At 37.1% G+C, this 13,896-nt stretch overlaps 1 protein-coding gene across 6 annotated transcripts in view; it reads right to left on the bottom strand.

Moving 5' to 3' along the window:
- DMXL2 (Dmx like 2) overlaps positions 1-13,896 on the bottom strand; it is a 175,591-nt gene that overhangs the window by 34,833 nt on the left and 126,862 nt on the right. For all 6 annotated transcript variants that reach the window (XM_054451712.2, XM_054451710.2, XM_054451711.2 and 3 more), the window contains exons 19-23: positions 12,428-12,538; positions 8,995-9,164; positions 5,946-6,043; positions 5,334-5,499; positions 3,446-3,710 (exon numbers count right to left, since the gene is read on the bottom strand). In XM_054451712.2, coding sequence (XP_054307687.1) covers positions 3,446-3,710; positions 5,334-5,499; positions 5,946-6,043; positions 8,995-9,164; positions 12,428-12,538 — 810 coding nt within the window. The remainder of the gene's footprint in view (positions 1-3,445; positions 3,711-5,333; positions 5,500-5,945; positions 6,044-8,994; positions 9,165-12,427; positions 12,539-13,896) is intronic.

Raw genomic sequence — 13,896 nt, forward strand, 5'->3', positions numbered from 1 at the left:
CTTTGGAGGAATGGTCATTTCCAGGTCTGGGGCAGGAAATGTACAAGATGACCCTTAAACATTCCGTAGTACCAGAAAGCAAGAAAACTATCAAGAAATAATGCCAGAAGAATTCAGAAACCTGAAGAAGTTCCCATTTGTGAAAGAACAATCTGAGCATCCATAAAAATAAACCAAGAGAATGATGTCAGCAAGATGGCTGCTAGACACACCTGGCATTCATCCTCCGAAAGAAAGGACCAAGGCAATGAATAAGCTAAGATTTGACTGGAGTGTCAAAGGGAGAGCACTAGAGTGCAGCAGGGGAGTGGAGATGCACCTGTGGTGACTGCAAGTCTAGGAGAGCAGTGTGCAGGTACCCGGCTTCTGCAGCCCTATCTTCCCCACCCAGGCTGGATCTGCCCACAGTCAGGAAGAACTTCTCATTGCAGAGGGGAAAAGGTAAACAGAAGATCCCCACCAGCCCTCATGGCCACCACAAACATCTACAGTCCTTACAACAGAAGAATCCCACAGTACTTGCAAGCCCTGTGTCCAGTTTGGAGAGATGTCAGAAGTTCACGCAACAGCACTGACCCAGATTAGGAGCATAAGGTGTGTGCCCTCCACCTACCGCCAGTGAGCCAAGCTGCTGCAGCACAAGCACTATCTTGAGACCAGTTACCTCTGGCATGCACACTGCTCTGGGGGCCAGGAATCACTGTACCTCTCCAACACTGGGGCCCTGTCTTCATTCCAAGCCCATACGGGTAGCTGAATGCTACAATCCCAGCTATGCAGAGCCTAGGACCATGACTGGCTATGACTTTGGTCCTGCATGGCAGGGAAATCAACCCCTACCATCACGCTTTTGGTCAGAGAAACAATCTGGCAGTCTTGCTCAGGGTGAACCTGCCCTTGAGCCAGCCAAACCACTACATACATACCCTCCCCCAAATGGGACAGGTTCCCAAGCCTATGAGCAGCTGATATGCCCCCAGGCCAGCAAAGCAGCTACATGCCCACACTCAGGACCTCAGAAACAGCCTGCAGCGCCCCTGCTCCCTGCACTCAGAGTTCTGGCCTGCCAAAGGCCCTGCGCCTGCAATCAAAGCCTGAGAAATAGTCCTTCGGGCTGCCCCTGGCAGCACACCACCAGGCCAGCCAAGCAGCCAAGAGCCCACTTCCACGGCCCTGTGGGCTATTCCTGGTGGACACATCCCAGCCTGGTCAAACAGCCCTGCAGGCTGCCCCCAGTGTGCACACCCCTTAGCCAGTTGAACAGCCTTGCACCAGTCTCAGACCTGAGAAACAGCCCCATGAGCCCCTAACAGAAACGCCCCCAGGCCAGCTGAGCAGCCTTACGCCCACACCTCAGGCCTGAGGAGCAGCCTCACTGCCACCCCAGCTAACACAGTCCCAGACCAGCTGAGCAGCCCTGCACCTGCATCACAGGTATACAAATAACCCACGGGCAACACCCTGCAGAAACACCCCCAGGCCAGCTGAGCAGCCATGCAATCATGTCATGGGCCTGAGAAATAGCCTTGTCCCCACCCCTAGCAGACAAAACCCCAGGCCAGCTGAGTAGTCGTGAGCCCACATATGAGCCCTGCGGGCTGCTTCTGGCAGGCACACCTCCAGGCTGGCCAAGTGACCATGTACCCACACTCCTGGCCAGAGTAACAGACCTGTAGCCCCAATCCCAGCCAACCAGACCCTAAGCTGGCACATATGCACCCCAACCTGAAAAACTGCCCAGCGAGCCCACCCTGGCAAAGCTACATGACCATCACCGCCAACTCTTTCAGCCTAGGCAACTGAGAGGATTGCAAATGCCACTAATGTGGATTACAGGTGAAGAAGCTACATGGAGACGACACTACTGTATCCATCTAACCAATGCACTCCACCAAACCAACACCTCAGTACCTATTCATAGTAACAAGTCTTTCCCTATGAAACCTACTCCATAAAATTAGAAGAGGCAACTTTTTCTGCCAGATGCATAGAAATCAATGTAGAAACACACCAACCATGAGAAAGCAAGGAAATATGACACCAAAGGAAAAGAATGGAAAGGAAAATACTAATTCTCCAGTAACAGACCCGTCATAAGGAAACATATGAAATGCCAGAAAAATAATTCTTAAGGAAATCATAGTCTTAAGGAAACTCATTCAGATACAAAAGAATACAGATACACAACTAAATGAAATCAGGAAAAGAATTCATGATGTGAATTTGAAATTCACCAAAGAGATAGATATCATACAAAAGAACCAAACAGAAATACTAGAGCTAAAAAACTCATTGAATGAAATAAAAAATATAATCAAGAGCTTCAACAACAGACTAGACCAAGCAGAAGAAAGAATTTCTGAACTTGAAAACAGGTCTTTTGAAATAACTCAGGCAAACCAAAAAAAAAAAAAAAAAAAAAAGGAAGAAGGAAGAAGGAACAGAAAAAAAGAATGAAGAAAGCCCACAGGATTTATGGGACCCTATTAAGTAAACAAATATTCATATTATGGGCATTCCAGAAGAAGAACAAAAGGGAAAAGGTGAGGAAAATATATTTAATAAAGTAACAGCCCAAAATTCCCAAGTCTTGGGAAAGAGATAGGCATCTAGGTCCAGGGTGTTCAAATAATCCCAGATAGATTCAACCTAAAAAGATCCTCTCCAAGGCACATGATCAAGTTGTCAAAAGTCAAAGACAAGGATCTCCTCATTTTTATTCCCAAAAGGTAGCCAGTGATCAATGACCAGTATTTCATTTCTTATGATTTGTTTCAGGAAACAACCAAAGGAAATGGAGGAGGCAGACATAACATGTGTGCACATTCAGGTGCATGTTTGTACAACATACATATGCCAAATGCAACAAGAACCACACTGCTGTGCATCTTACTTTTTTCACTTAAAAATACAGCACATATTAACACATGTATCTACCTCAATTTTTAATGACACACTGTTTCTATATGTGGATATATTAAAATGTATTTAACTATTATATTGACAAAAACTTAAAATGTTCCATTCCTTTTAAATTATTGAAAACAATGCTGATAAATATCCTTTAAGTGCTTGTAATATCTAAATTATTTAGGATAACAAGGAAAAAAGAAAATTTACCACAGAGGCATAAAGTTTTTCCAGGCCCATGTGACAAACCAATACATGTAACAGCCAAAATTTCCATTTAAAAAAATGGCTATATGATTATGTAAAAAGAGCTACAGAATGTGGCAAACATTTTGTATGCTTGTTAAATATATACGTAATTAGAATAGGATGGTAATCCTATCTAATCCTTTAGCCACACAAGAAATTTTAATAATAAATTCTCAAAGTTGAAAAGCAAATCTGGTAATGATTTTTCTTAATCTAAGTGAACATTAGTTCAGAAAGTGTCTCTTCCTTTAAAAAAGAAAAAAAAGAAATTCACAAAATGTCCTACCTTGATGTTCATCATCCTCCTTTGGTGTTTGTTCCAGTAATGTGTCCAAGGCTCGGGTGTAATCTTTCATTACCCAATAGGCAAGACTACGCAGGAAAGGATCAGGATGTAATCTTTTGCAACTGAATCCTGAGCCATCCTTTTGGCAACCCAAAATCTTCTGATTTAGGATAGATATATAAGTGGATGAAGTCTCAAATTCAGATTCATATAAACGGGCAATAACCATGGCTAGCTGAATATCTTCCATTTTTTCAAGACATACCTGCAAATTTAAATATTAATACTTATCTTACTTAATGATAATTATTTAGAGAGATGAAATATCCCATCAATACCCTGAAATTATCTACCATTTATATCCTAATGGTGGGCGAAGGGATAGTGAAGGGTAGTTAAATGATCGATAGGAGATTAAATAGCAAAAAGAGTAACAGGTTGGAACTTAGTAGCTTCCAAACTAGACAGATCATTTATAAAATAAGCATGAAACAAAGTATATTAATATCATCTCAGACTTAAGATCAACTTAAATAACATTCATTTTAAAATTAAATACTATATATGACACTAGAATTTATATACCACTTCCTCTTAATTTCCAAATATATTTCTGCATAATCATAATTATTACTATCTGCCTCATATTTAAATAGTAAATAACTTATGAAATACAGCCATATGTTCTATTCATAGTCTCTGGGAGCCTGTATTCTAATGCAACTACCAGTTCTGAGCATTTGAGGTCATTTAGGCAATATGAGCATCTCTCAGTCGACACTTCTCTTTGCTTGAATATCTTTTAAGCTAAACTTCCAATTTTAAAATCTTAAGCATTTGTTATTTAAAAAAAGAAACTTATATGCCTGGGATAATTGTAAAAAAAAAACCCCAACTAATTCTAAATTTAAAATACTAAAGTACTTTCACTTAATTGAATATTTCCTATTTTTCTATCATGTATTATTTCCAATTGTATTTGTCCTTTACCTGTTCATATTGTTCATGATAGTAATCTAAGAGGAAGATATCAGAAGTAAACAGAAACATTTGTAATTACTCTCATAATCAGCTGCTAGGATTACATATCAAAAAGTGGGAAGTTTTACCTCCTCACATCATTTTCTAATTATATTATATATTATATTATATATTCTAATATTATAAACTATTATAAAACAGTACAAACTGGAGTTTGTTCCTTATTTATGAATTTTATTTAAAAAAAACAGCTTAATGTATCTGCCTTTCTGCACAGAATAAGGAGGTTGTGACCTACGTACTTTAAATAGTTCAGAATCACAAGATGGTCTGGAAGAAGACATTCATAAACTATTTTTCAGCATTTTTTTCATACATTTTACACATAGTCTTGAAATGCAATGTGCCATATATGAAATTTTTCTTTTTGAGATGGAGTCTCACTCTGTTGCCCAGGCTGGAGTGTAGTGGCGCGATCTCACCTCACTGCAACCTCCGCCTCTCGGGTTCAAGTGGTTCTCTTGCCTCAGCCTCCCGAGTAGCTGGGACTATAGGCACGTGCCACCACACCTGGCTAATTTTTGTATTTTTAGTAGAGATAGAGTTTTGCCATGTTGGCCAGGCTGGTCTTGAACTCCTGACCTCAGGTGATCTACCCTCCCTGGCCTCCCAAAGAGCTGGGATTACAGGTGTGAGCCACCATGCCCAGCCTGAAATTTTTCATTTGTTTCTACCTTGAATTTATTCATATTTTCCTTTACCACAGTGTCACTATTTTAAGTACAGCAACCTCTGTAGTTATTCTATGTCCTAACAAACATATGACCAGAAGTTACAATCTCCTCTACAACCTTCTTAGGTTTTCAATCTTTTACAAGTATTATATGGTGCGTTTTCTTATTTATACCTCTATGGCATCTTTCAATGAACCAGCTAGCAAGAAAAAAGCAGCCGATTGTTCAAAGCGTTGTTTTCCAAGTAAGGAAAAAGCATTTTTCAAAGCAGCTTTTCGCCATCTATCTTCATTAAAGTTGTGGCTGAAAAATGTTGTCATTTTTTCATCATGCTGTGACCTGGGAACCGAGCATAAACATAAAGTGGTTAAACCAAATTTAAAATGTTCTACAGAATGTGTAATAATATAAAATAAAAACCTCAAACAGAAATCTAAAAGAACAATAACTTCAAGGACAGGCATTTGTTATCAAGCATCTCTTCACTTCTTCTAAGCATCTCTTCACTGCCTTATGTATACACAAGGCAATAGTGCCTTGTGTATACATAAATAGGAAACAAGAGCATTTTCTACTTTGCAAAGTGCTTTTATCAACTTTTAAAACATCCCATCCTTTAGATTAGGCTGAAAAGATATTTTACCCATTTTTTTCAGCTAAAGGAACCAAGTTGCATAGAAGTGGATTTGATGAAGCTCATACACCTAATTATTTTCAAAAGCATTAGGTTTCTTACAGCACAATCTTCATTCTGTTGAATCACGTTAAGTGTCAAGGCAACTTACCTAAACAGACCCCACACTACTGCTTTCTTCTTCATTGAAAGGTAGAATAGTGCAGCATCTAAGGCATCATTGTTCCTTTGAAAAGAAGCTTTGGCAACCTAAGTGATAAATAAAATACTAAATTCACAATTTGACAAAAGAATTACAATCTATTAATCAACAATAATGTTCCCCTGCTACTTCCATGGCTGATAGAAACTGTGGAGACAGAAAAAGTTGGTTCTGTTTCACAATCTCCAGTAGGTTATAATATTAACACATGCTCTAGAGATAATCATTTGCAAGCCAGTAATTATGGTAAAAATCCTAATTACAGCCAGCACTTACTGACTATTTACCATGTACTGGGCACGAGTCTATGCACCTTTTGTTATCTTATTGCATCACTACAAACCATGAGGTACTATCATTATTCCCACTTTATAGATGAAGTGACTGAGACAGAAAGGTTAAGTGAATTGCCTACAGTCACACAGTAAGGGTTAGAAAAGGGAATAGAAACCACGTAGAACTGAAACTAACATAGAAAGCAATAAAGAAGGCAGAATATTCAATAGATGTGAGCTTTTTCTTGAAAATTCAACATGTTATATTATATGTAATCACATTATCTTAAACATAAGAGCATATAGGCCATACCTTATTTTTCCAAGATGCTGAGATATAGCCTCTGCAAATCATTAAGTTGAAAGGCATAATGACAAAAAACAGTGGATGTTTTATTAATTAGCTCACATTGATGGCAAAGCAGGAAGCTATAATACTAAGGTATGGGAGAAAGGGAAAAGACAACTAAAATTACATCATGAAAATGCTTTACTCTCGGGCCGGATGCAGTGGTTCATGCCTGTAATCCCAGCATTTTGGGAGGCCAAGATAGGTAGATCACTTGAGGTCAGGAGCTCGAAGGCAGTCTGGCCAACGTGGTGAAACCCCGTCTCTACTAATAATACAAAAATTAGCCAGGCATGGTGGCGCACACCTGTAGTCCCAGCTACTTGGGAGTCTGGTTGGGAGAATTGCTTCAACCCAGGAGGAGGAGGTTGCAGTGAGCCGAAATCACGCCATTGCACTCCAGCCTGGGCGACAGTGCAAGACTCCGTCTCAAAAAAAAAAAAAAAAAAAAAAGAAAGAAAGAAAGGAAAAAAAAAAGAAAAAGAAAATGCTTTACTCTCAATACTCTCTTCCCTTCCCCCTTTTAATTGTGTTGTCTGCCCCCTATCATTTAACTTAGTGCTTCAATATGTTAGATCATTTTTAGAGGAATTTTATTTGTATTCAGCTGATTTATAATATACATTTCGAGGCAGAAAATGTACATATCCCTTTGATTTAATTGTAAGAAATAAATTACTTGTGGAAATAAATCATGTGTATATTATCACAGATAATTATAATGACAAGACACATGTTAACAAGAAGTAAAATCTTTGTGGGATACGTCTGAAACATTTCAGATAAAATATGTCCTCTTTTATCCAGTGCTTTGGAATATAAAAAATTTAATGTAGAAACTGTATCATTTATATCCTTTAACAATTAACTTTTCCTGTACATCAGAAATCACATTTTTTAGTTGGTGCAGGAATGAATTCCTTCTTGTATCTGTGCTTATTTTGAGAAAAGAAATACTGATATTTTGTTGGCAGCCTTACATGTAACAGTAAAATAGTACTTTTATACTCACATTTAAAACTGTGATCTGAGAACCATGCACACCAGAATAATGCGATGCTGATTAAGATGAAGAAACCTCAGCCCTACCACTACCAAATTAAAATCTCTGGTTATGGGATGCAGAATATGCATTTTACGTAAGTTTACCAGGTGAATCTTCTTTGGGGAACTACTATTAAGGAATAAATCAGGAAAAGGTCTTTGCATCCTTCGGAGAAACAAATTCATACTTCACAAATATAGTACCACTGATTGTACTCCAGGGAATTCCAAAGGACTAAAAGGAAAATATGAATGAGAATTCCACTTTCCTAATCCTGCTAAAGTAGAAAAGGCACAGGCTAAATCTAACATTTATAAATGACTGGAGTTTGGGCTTGTTACCCATCCTCTCTGAATCTTAGTTCCATCATGTGTAAAATGGAGATGATGACATGGGGTTGATTAGAACATAACATGGAATTATTTATGAAAAGCAACTGGCACCAAACCTGGTAGAGAGCTGAACTGAATTTTTTTTCCTAAAAGGAATCTACCAGAAAACTGACTCCAAAAACCTGCCTTAAAAACTTTTATAGCCCTTTCACTTGCTGCCACAGATATGTTCTTCAAGTACATACAAATCAAAACTGTTTTTATCCAATGAGATTTCAAGTGTGCAAAGAACGTTTGCTACTTATTCAACTAGTGATGCAGAGAGTCCTTTGTATAAAAAGAGTTTTTTAATGTATTGTAAATAACAAACAAGAACTCAAGTTTACTTTCTAAAGTTAGATTTTTCCATTTTCTTAAACCAGGGCACACCTCAACTAATAACAGAAAATATTATTATTCCAAGGATATATTATAAATTCAGCCTATATAGAAAGACATAATATCATACTGCACGGACGTTTTATAAAGGTCAAGTTTTTGTAATCTCCAAAAAACTTTATTTAAAAAAGTCTCACCAGGCATGGTGGCTCATGCCTGTAATCCCAGCCATTTGGAAGGCCGAGGAGGGCGGATCGCCTGAGGTCAGGGATTCGAGACCATCCTGGCCAACATGGTGAAACCCTGTCTCTACTAAAAATACAAAAATTAGCTGGCTGTGGTGGCGCACGCCTGTAGTCCCAGTTACTCAGGAGGCTGAGGCAGGAAAATCGCCTGAACCCAGGAGGCAGAGGTTACAGTGAGCCAAGATCACACCATTGCACTCCAGCCTAGGTGACAAGAGCGAAATTCCATCTCCCAAAAAAAAAAAAAAAAAAAAATTCTCAAGACCTCAAGATAGACAAACAAATTTCCCACTACAGGTTTTCTGGGAGACAGTATCTTTTCTTTAGGAAAAGGTTTTTTTAATATAACTCAAAATCCACTAAATAAAAGTTACCTTTTCAATGCACCTTCGAAGCGTGTTAATGTTCCTCACCCACCACCCTATGCCCATAGCTCTTAATTCAGACCACTGGGGGTCCCCTCTCTGAATTGCTGGAATCATATTAATCAGTTCTTCTTCAGCCTCAGAATGAAAAGCCCAGGCAAAATGGCATGTAGAGACACCTAAATTGGAAATATAAAATAATAACCTGCATAACTGTATCAAATAAGAAGAAAAACAATTTTTCATGCAGTCACATAAGCATTCATTTTGGAAAGAATTTTGAAGCAGAAAGAAAGAATGAAAGGCAGTCTGTCATCATTAAGGACTTTATACTATAAAAATTTCTGAATAGAAGATCAATAATGTGATACATAAAATCCAAATCTCTTTTTCCCCAAACATTTGTTTTCATTTCCCCTACAAAAATAGGGACACTAAAACTTAATCATTAGAAAGAATAATATTTGAATATCAGGCCATTCACATGTACGGCACACCAAATTTATCAAGAGGTCATAAGAGCTGCCCAAGCTCACATAACTAAGAGTGCAGGGCCCAGGCCTGATTCCAGGTTTCTCTGTCACCAGGACCTGTGAATCCGGCCCGCCCAAGAGGACACAAGGTGTGTTGTCCCCCACAAGAGACCAGGGGAAGGAAAGTGTGGTGAAAGCTTCATTCAAGTCAAAAGCACTTGGCTCACAGGCCTGGATGTCGATTCTAGTGCCACTACCCCATTCTTCTCTCTAGCCATGGAGCTAAATATCACTTCAAAGCAAGCTCTGAACTTCGTAAGAGTTCCAGAAAATAATAAGGGTAAGTTACAATCATGATGTACATTCCTCTGCTTTTAGTGTCTTCAGTTAAAAGTTTAAAGCTGCCTAATACTGATGCTTTTTGGTGAACATTGTTTTTTGTTTTGGGTTTTTTTTTTTGTTTTTTTTTTTTCACCTGGGAGAAGACTGACAGGGATCTAGGCTGTTTGTAGAGGCAACAAAATCTTTACTGAGGCTATTAGACTTTTAAGTACTAATGGATTTATCAACAGTTCAATTACTGATAACACTCTTACTGATATTCGACTTACAGCAGGTAAAAACAAAACATAATGAACGTGAACCACACAGAATGGCAATCAATAATGGGAATGCTGGGAAGAACTCTGGGAAGCCTTGGAAAGAAGCCAAACTAGTCCAAGTAGCCATCTGTATGAACTCATTTTAGAAACAAAGAAATGTCTGAGGTCAATGAAAGTCACATTACAACACAGGCCTCTCAATGCTATTAAGTATCAACATTGTTACACATAATTTTTTTCATTTTCAACTACTATATAGATTTTGTACATAGTTTAAAGCTTTTCTAATAATTACTGCTTCACTATAATTTCCTTAGAAAGTATAAAATAAAAACTATTATTATTTTGAATAACAATCTTAACTCTTTTAAATTTCCCATTGCCAACAGTCATATAACAACTGTGTTTGTAATCATACTACAAAATTAATGCAACATGTCTTGGCTGCCACTATAAATTTAGGGGAAAACACCAGAAAAAATTAATAAAATAAATTTAGTTTTTTATAACCTGAAAGGCAGACTAATTTTTTCACTATTTAAATTTCTATCTGCTGTGAGAGAATTATTTATCAAATAATTGATATTCTGCTTTAGAAACTAATATATAGCAACACAAAATGCATAATTTTGCTGATATAAAATGACAATACATAGCATATTACATTCTATATCCTTAAATTAATTAAAATTTTGGTATAAGAAGAAACAAAAATACACACAGACATGTCAGAAGAATTAGGTTCAGAAAGCAAGATTAAGAGCAGTGAATGTATTTGAAAACCTGCAGAGGTGAAGAAAGTTATTAAGGAAGAAAAAGAACAGGGGCACCAATAGGCACTTCTTTTTATTTACCTACCAATGGCAGGCTATTCTCTGCAGTTTACCTCTGCTCTTCTCAGCTTTTCTATCTACGTACTGGCTACTTAACTTTTCCCTGAAAACTGCTCCCAGGACCAACACCTACAACACCAGTCACTTCTCATCACCAATGTTTTAACTGCAGTCAAAGGGAAAATGGAATTTGACAAAGCTTTAGAAATTTGAAGTGTTTTAGACTGCCCTAGGAAATGCACAAAATTGTCATTAATTGATTCAATACCACTTGACTATCACCCAAAACTAAAATTTAAGAGAACGTGGAGATACCATTTTAAAAATCTATCCAAATGGCATAGATAGCTTAAAATGTTAATATCAAATGTGGGCAATGGGTTGAGATTTGGCACCACCAAACTTCTTTTTTATTTTATATTTTTTATAATTTTTTGTTTTCAATTTTTGTGGGTACATAGTACGTGTATACAAACTTCTGGGAATGTAAATGAGCACAGTATTTCTGAAGGGCATTTTGGTAATACTTATCAAGACTGAAGAATTTTCATGCCTTTTGATTCAGTAATTCCACTGCTAGAAAACTAGCATGAGGAAATAATCAGGAATGCAAATATTTACATGCCAAGGTACAAGGTTATTCATTAGAGTGATAATTCAAATAGAAAAAAAAACCTCAGCAAAATCTATTTCAAAAACAAAGGACTGGGCAGATGAAATATAGTTTAGACACAGAATCTCAGATAGCTATTTATAGTTATGTTTTCAAAGAACATTCATAGGTTAAAGGGTAAGTGCCATGGGTAAGAATAAAAGTCTATCAAGCCTAGTATTCTAGGTTCTATAATACTAAGACATATATTATGGGACTGTTTCCAAGATGTTGGTTTCAAAAGAAATATAGTCCACTGAAATGAGCTCTGGACTGAGATTCGAACTCCCAACTCTTCTAATAAATAGTCCTGTATCCTGGACAGGTCACTTTTAATTCTATAGTTTCAATTTTTTAATCTGTAATAAGAAGGCTGATATAAATCCTTATGTCTCAAATCAGGTGTGGCATTATGCTTGAAGTACGCAAATCCACTGTTATCAATATGGCAGATCTTCCTGAATCATCAACTTTACTTGCTGGCAAATAACTAGAACATAATGCTTACATTACAGTCAATATAAAAACACATCGCAGAGCAAAGTTTACATAATTTTTCAAAGAAAAGACATCAAGATATTCAGGGCTACTCTGCAGACAGCCACTTTGGGTTACAACCTCAGGCATACCACATTTACCCCCTAAGCTACTACTCTAGTAAATAAATTCTAAAAAACTTAGTTAGATGAGCAAAAGTCACAGAATAGAGCTGAAGGATACATAGAAAAATGGTAAGTGGGTACTATGTGACAGAAAGATCTTAAGGCCAGTGATAGGTGTGCACGTAATGACTTACCTAATGTTTACACACAAACATGATACACCCCATCGCTCCAATATTAAATAAAAGTTGTGCAAAGCTTCAAACAGTGACTGAATTACCTTGATGAAGTAGCTGCACTCGGTATAAAGGAGGCAGCGATGTCAAAAGGCATGTGTGTAGGCGCATAGCTAACAAGTATCTCAAACCACACTCATCTAATGTATCTCTTCCTGTAATTTAAACAGGAAATATGTTTAAGGAAAAAAGAATGCAAGAGGCCACAAACTGATAAGCTATAAAACAAACATTAAACTTAGTCATAATTTATATAAAATACATAAGATTTTTTAGTGTATTCCTTCCTGAACACTTTAACGTCTTTACAAAAAATTATCTTTACAAAAAAAAATATGACTACTAAACTCTTAAAAGAAAAATGATTTGGAGAAATACAATTAACTATTAGAATAGATAAGAAGTGCATTTATATTGACTCATAATAAATGAAAGATATCTTGAAATCCAATAAAAAATATATTAACTATAGTAAGTTAGGTACAACATTTAATAATATTTTCTACATGAATTCCGATGAGATGTAATGGAAATTACATAACTGATGTGAAGTCATTTGTTATATATTTGAACAGGTAATATTTTCTACCTTGGTTAAATTAACTATCAAAGATTTAAAATTTGAATCCCCAGGCTAGTTAGTGTTACATGGTTAGGTTGAACCTTCACCTTGATTCTACAAATTTATTTATACAAATTAATTCCACTTAGCCGAAGTATGAAGGTATGGCAAGTGTAACCAAAACTATAGCCACTGCTGGATAAAAGCAAAGCAAAAATACTGACAGCACCTAGCCCAATAACTGACACTTCGGAAGCACTCAATGATTATAGAATCAAATAATATTTTCCAGAAAAAAAAAAACAAAAACTTTTAAATTGCCAAAGATCAAGCCCCAGCTCTGCTTCCCATTACCTATATCAATCCATCCATCTATTTATTTAGCTAGATAGATAGCTATTAGGTTGGTGCAAAAGTATTTGCAGTTTTGCCATTACTTTTGCATCAACCTAATATCTATCTATTTATTTATAGACATGAGATCTCACTATGTTGCCCAAGATGGTCTAAAAGTCCTGGCCTCAAGCAATCCTCCTACCTTAACCTCCCAAAGTGCTGCCATTACAGGTGTGAGCCACCATGCTCATTTGTCCGTTTATTCATTCAACAAATCAAGCATCTATTACATGTGAGGGACTCTTCAGGTACTGGGAATTCAGCAGTGAATAAGGCAAAGTCCCTACTCTCTTGGGGATCATATTTTAGGAGGCAGAGACAAACAATAAACAAATAATATGTGGAAATTAATGCTATGAAGGGAAATAAAGCAGGACTGAGAGATAGGGAATGCTGGAGTAAGAGAGTTCTATTTCATACAGCATGGCCAGGAAAGAACTCTCCAATAAGATGACATGCCAGCAGCAATTTGAGGAAGTAAAGGAATGAGCCATGCATGAATCTGGAAGAAGAGCATTCTAATAGAGCAGAAATGAGCACAGATCGTGTGGGGCC

Source organism: Pongo pygmaeus, chromosome 16 (genome assembly GCF_028885625.2).
Source record: "Pongo pygmaeus isolate AG05252 chromosome 16, NHGRI_mPonPyg2-v2.0_pri, whole genome shotgun sequence".
Lineage (NCBI taxonomy): Eukaryota > Metazoa > Chordata > Mammalia > Primates > Hominidae > Pongo > Pongo pygmaeus.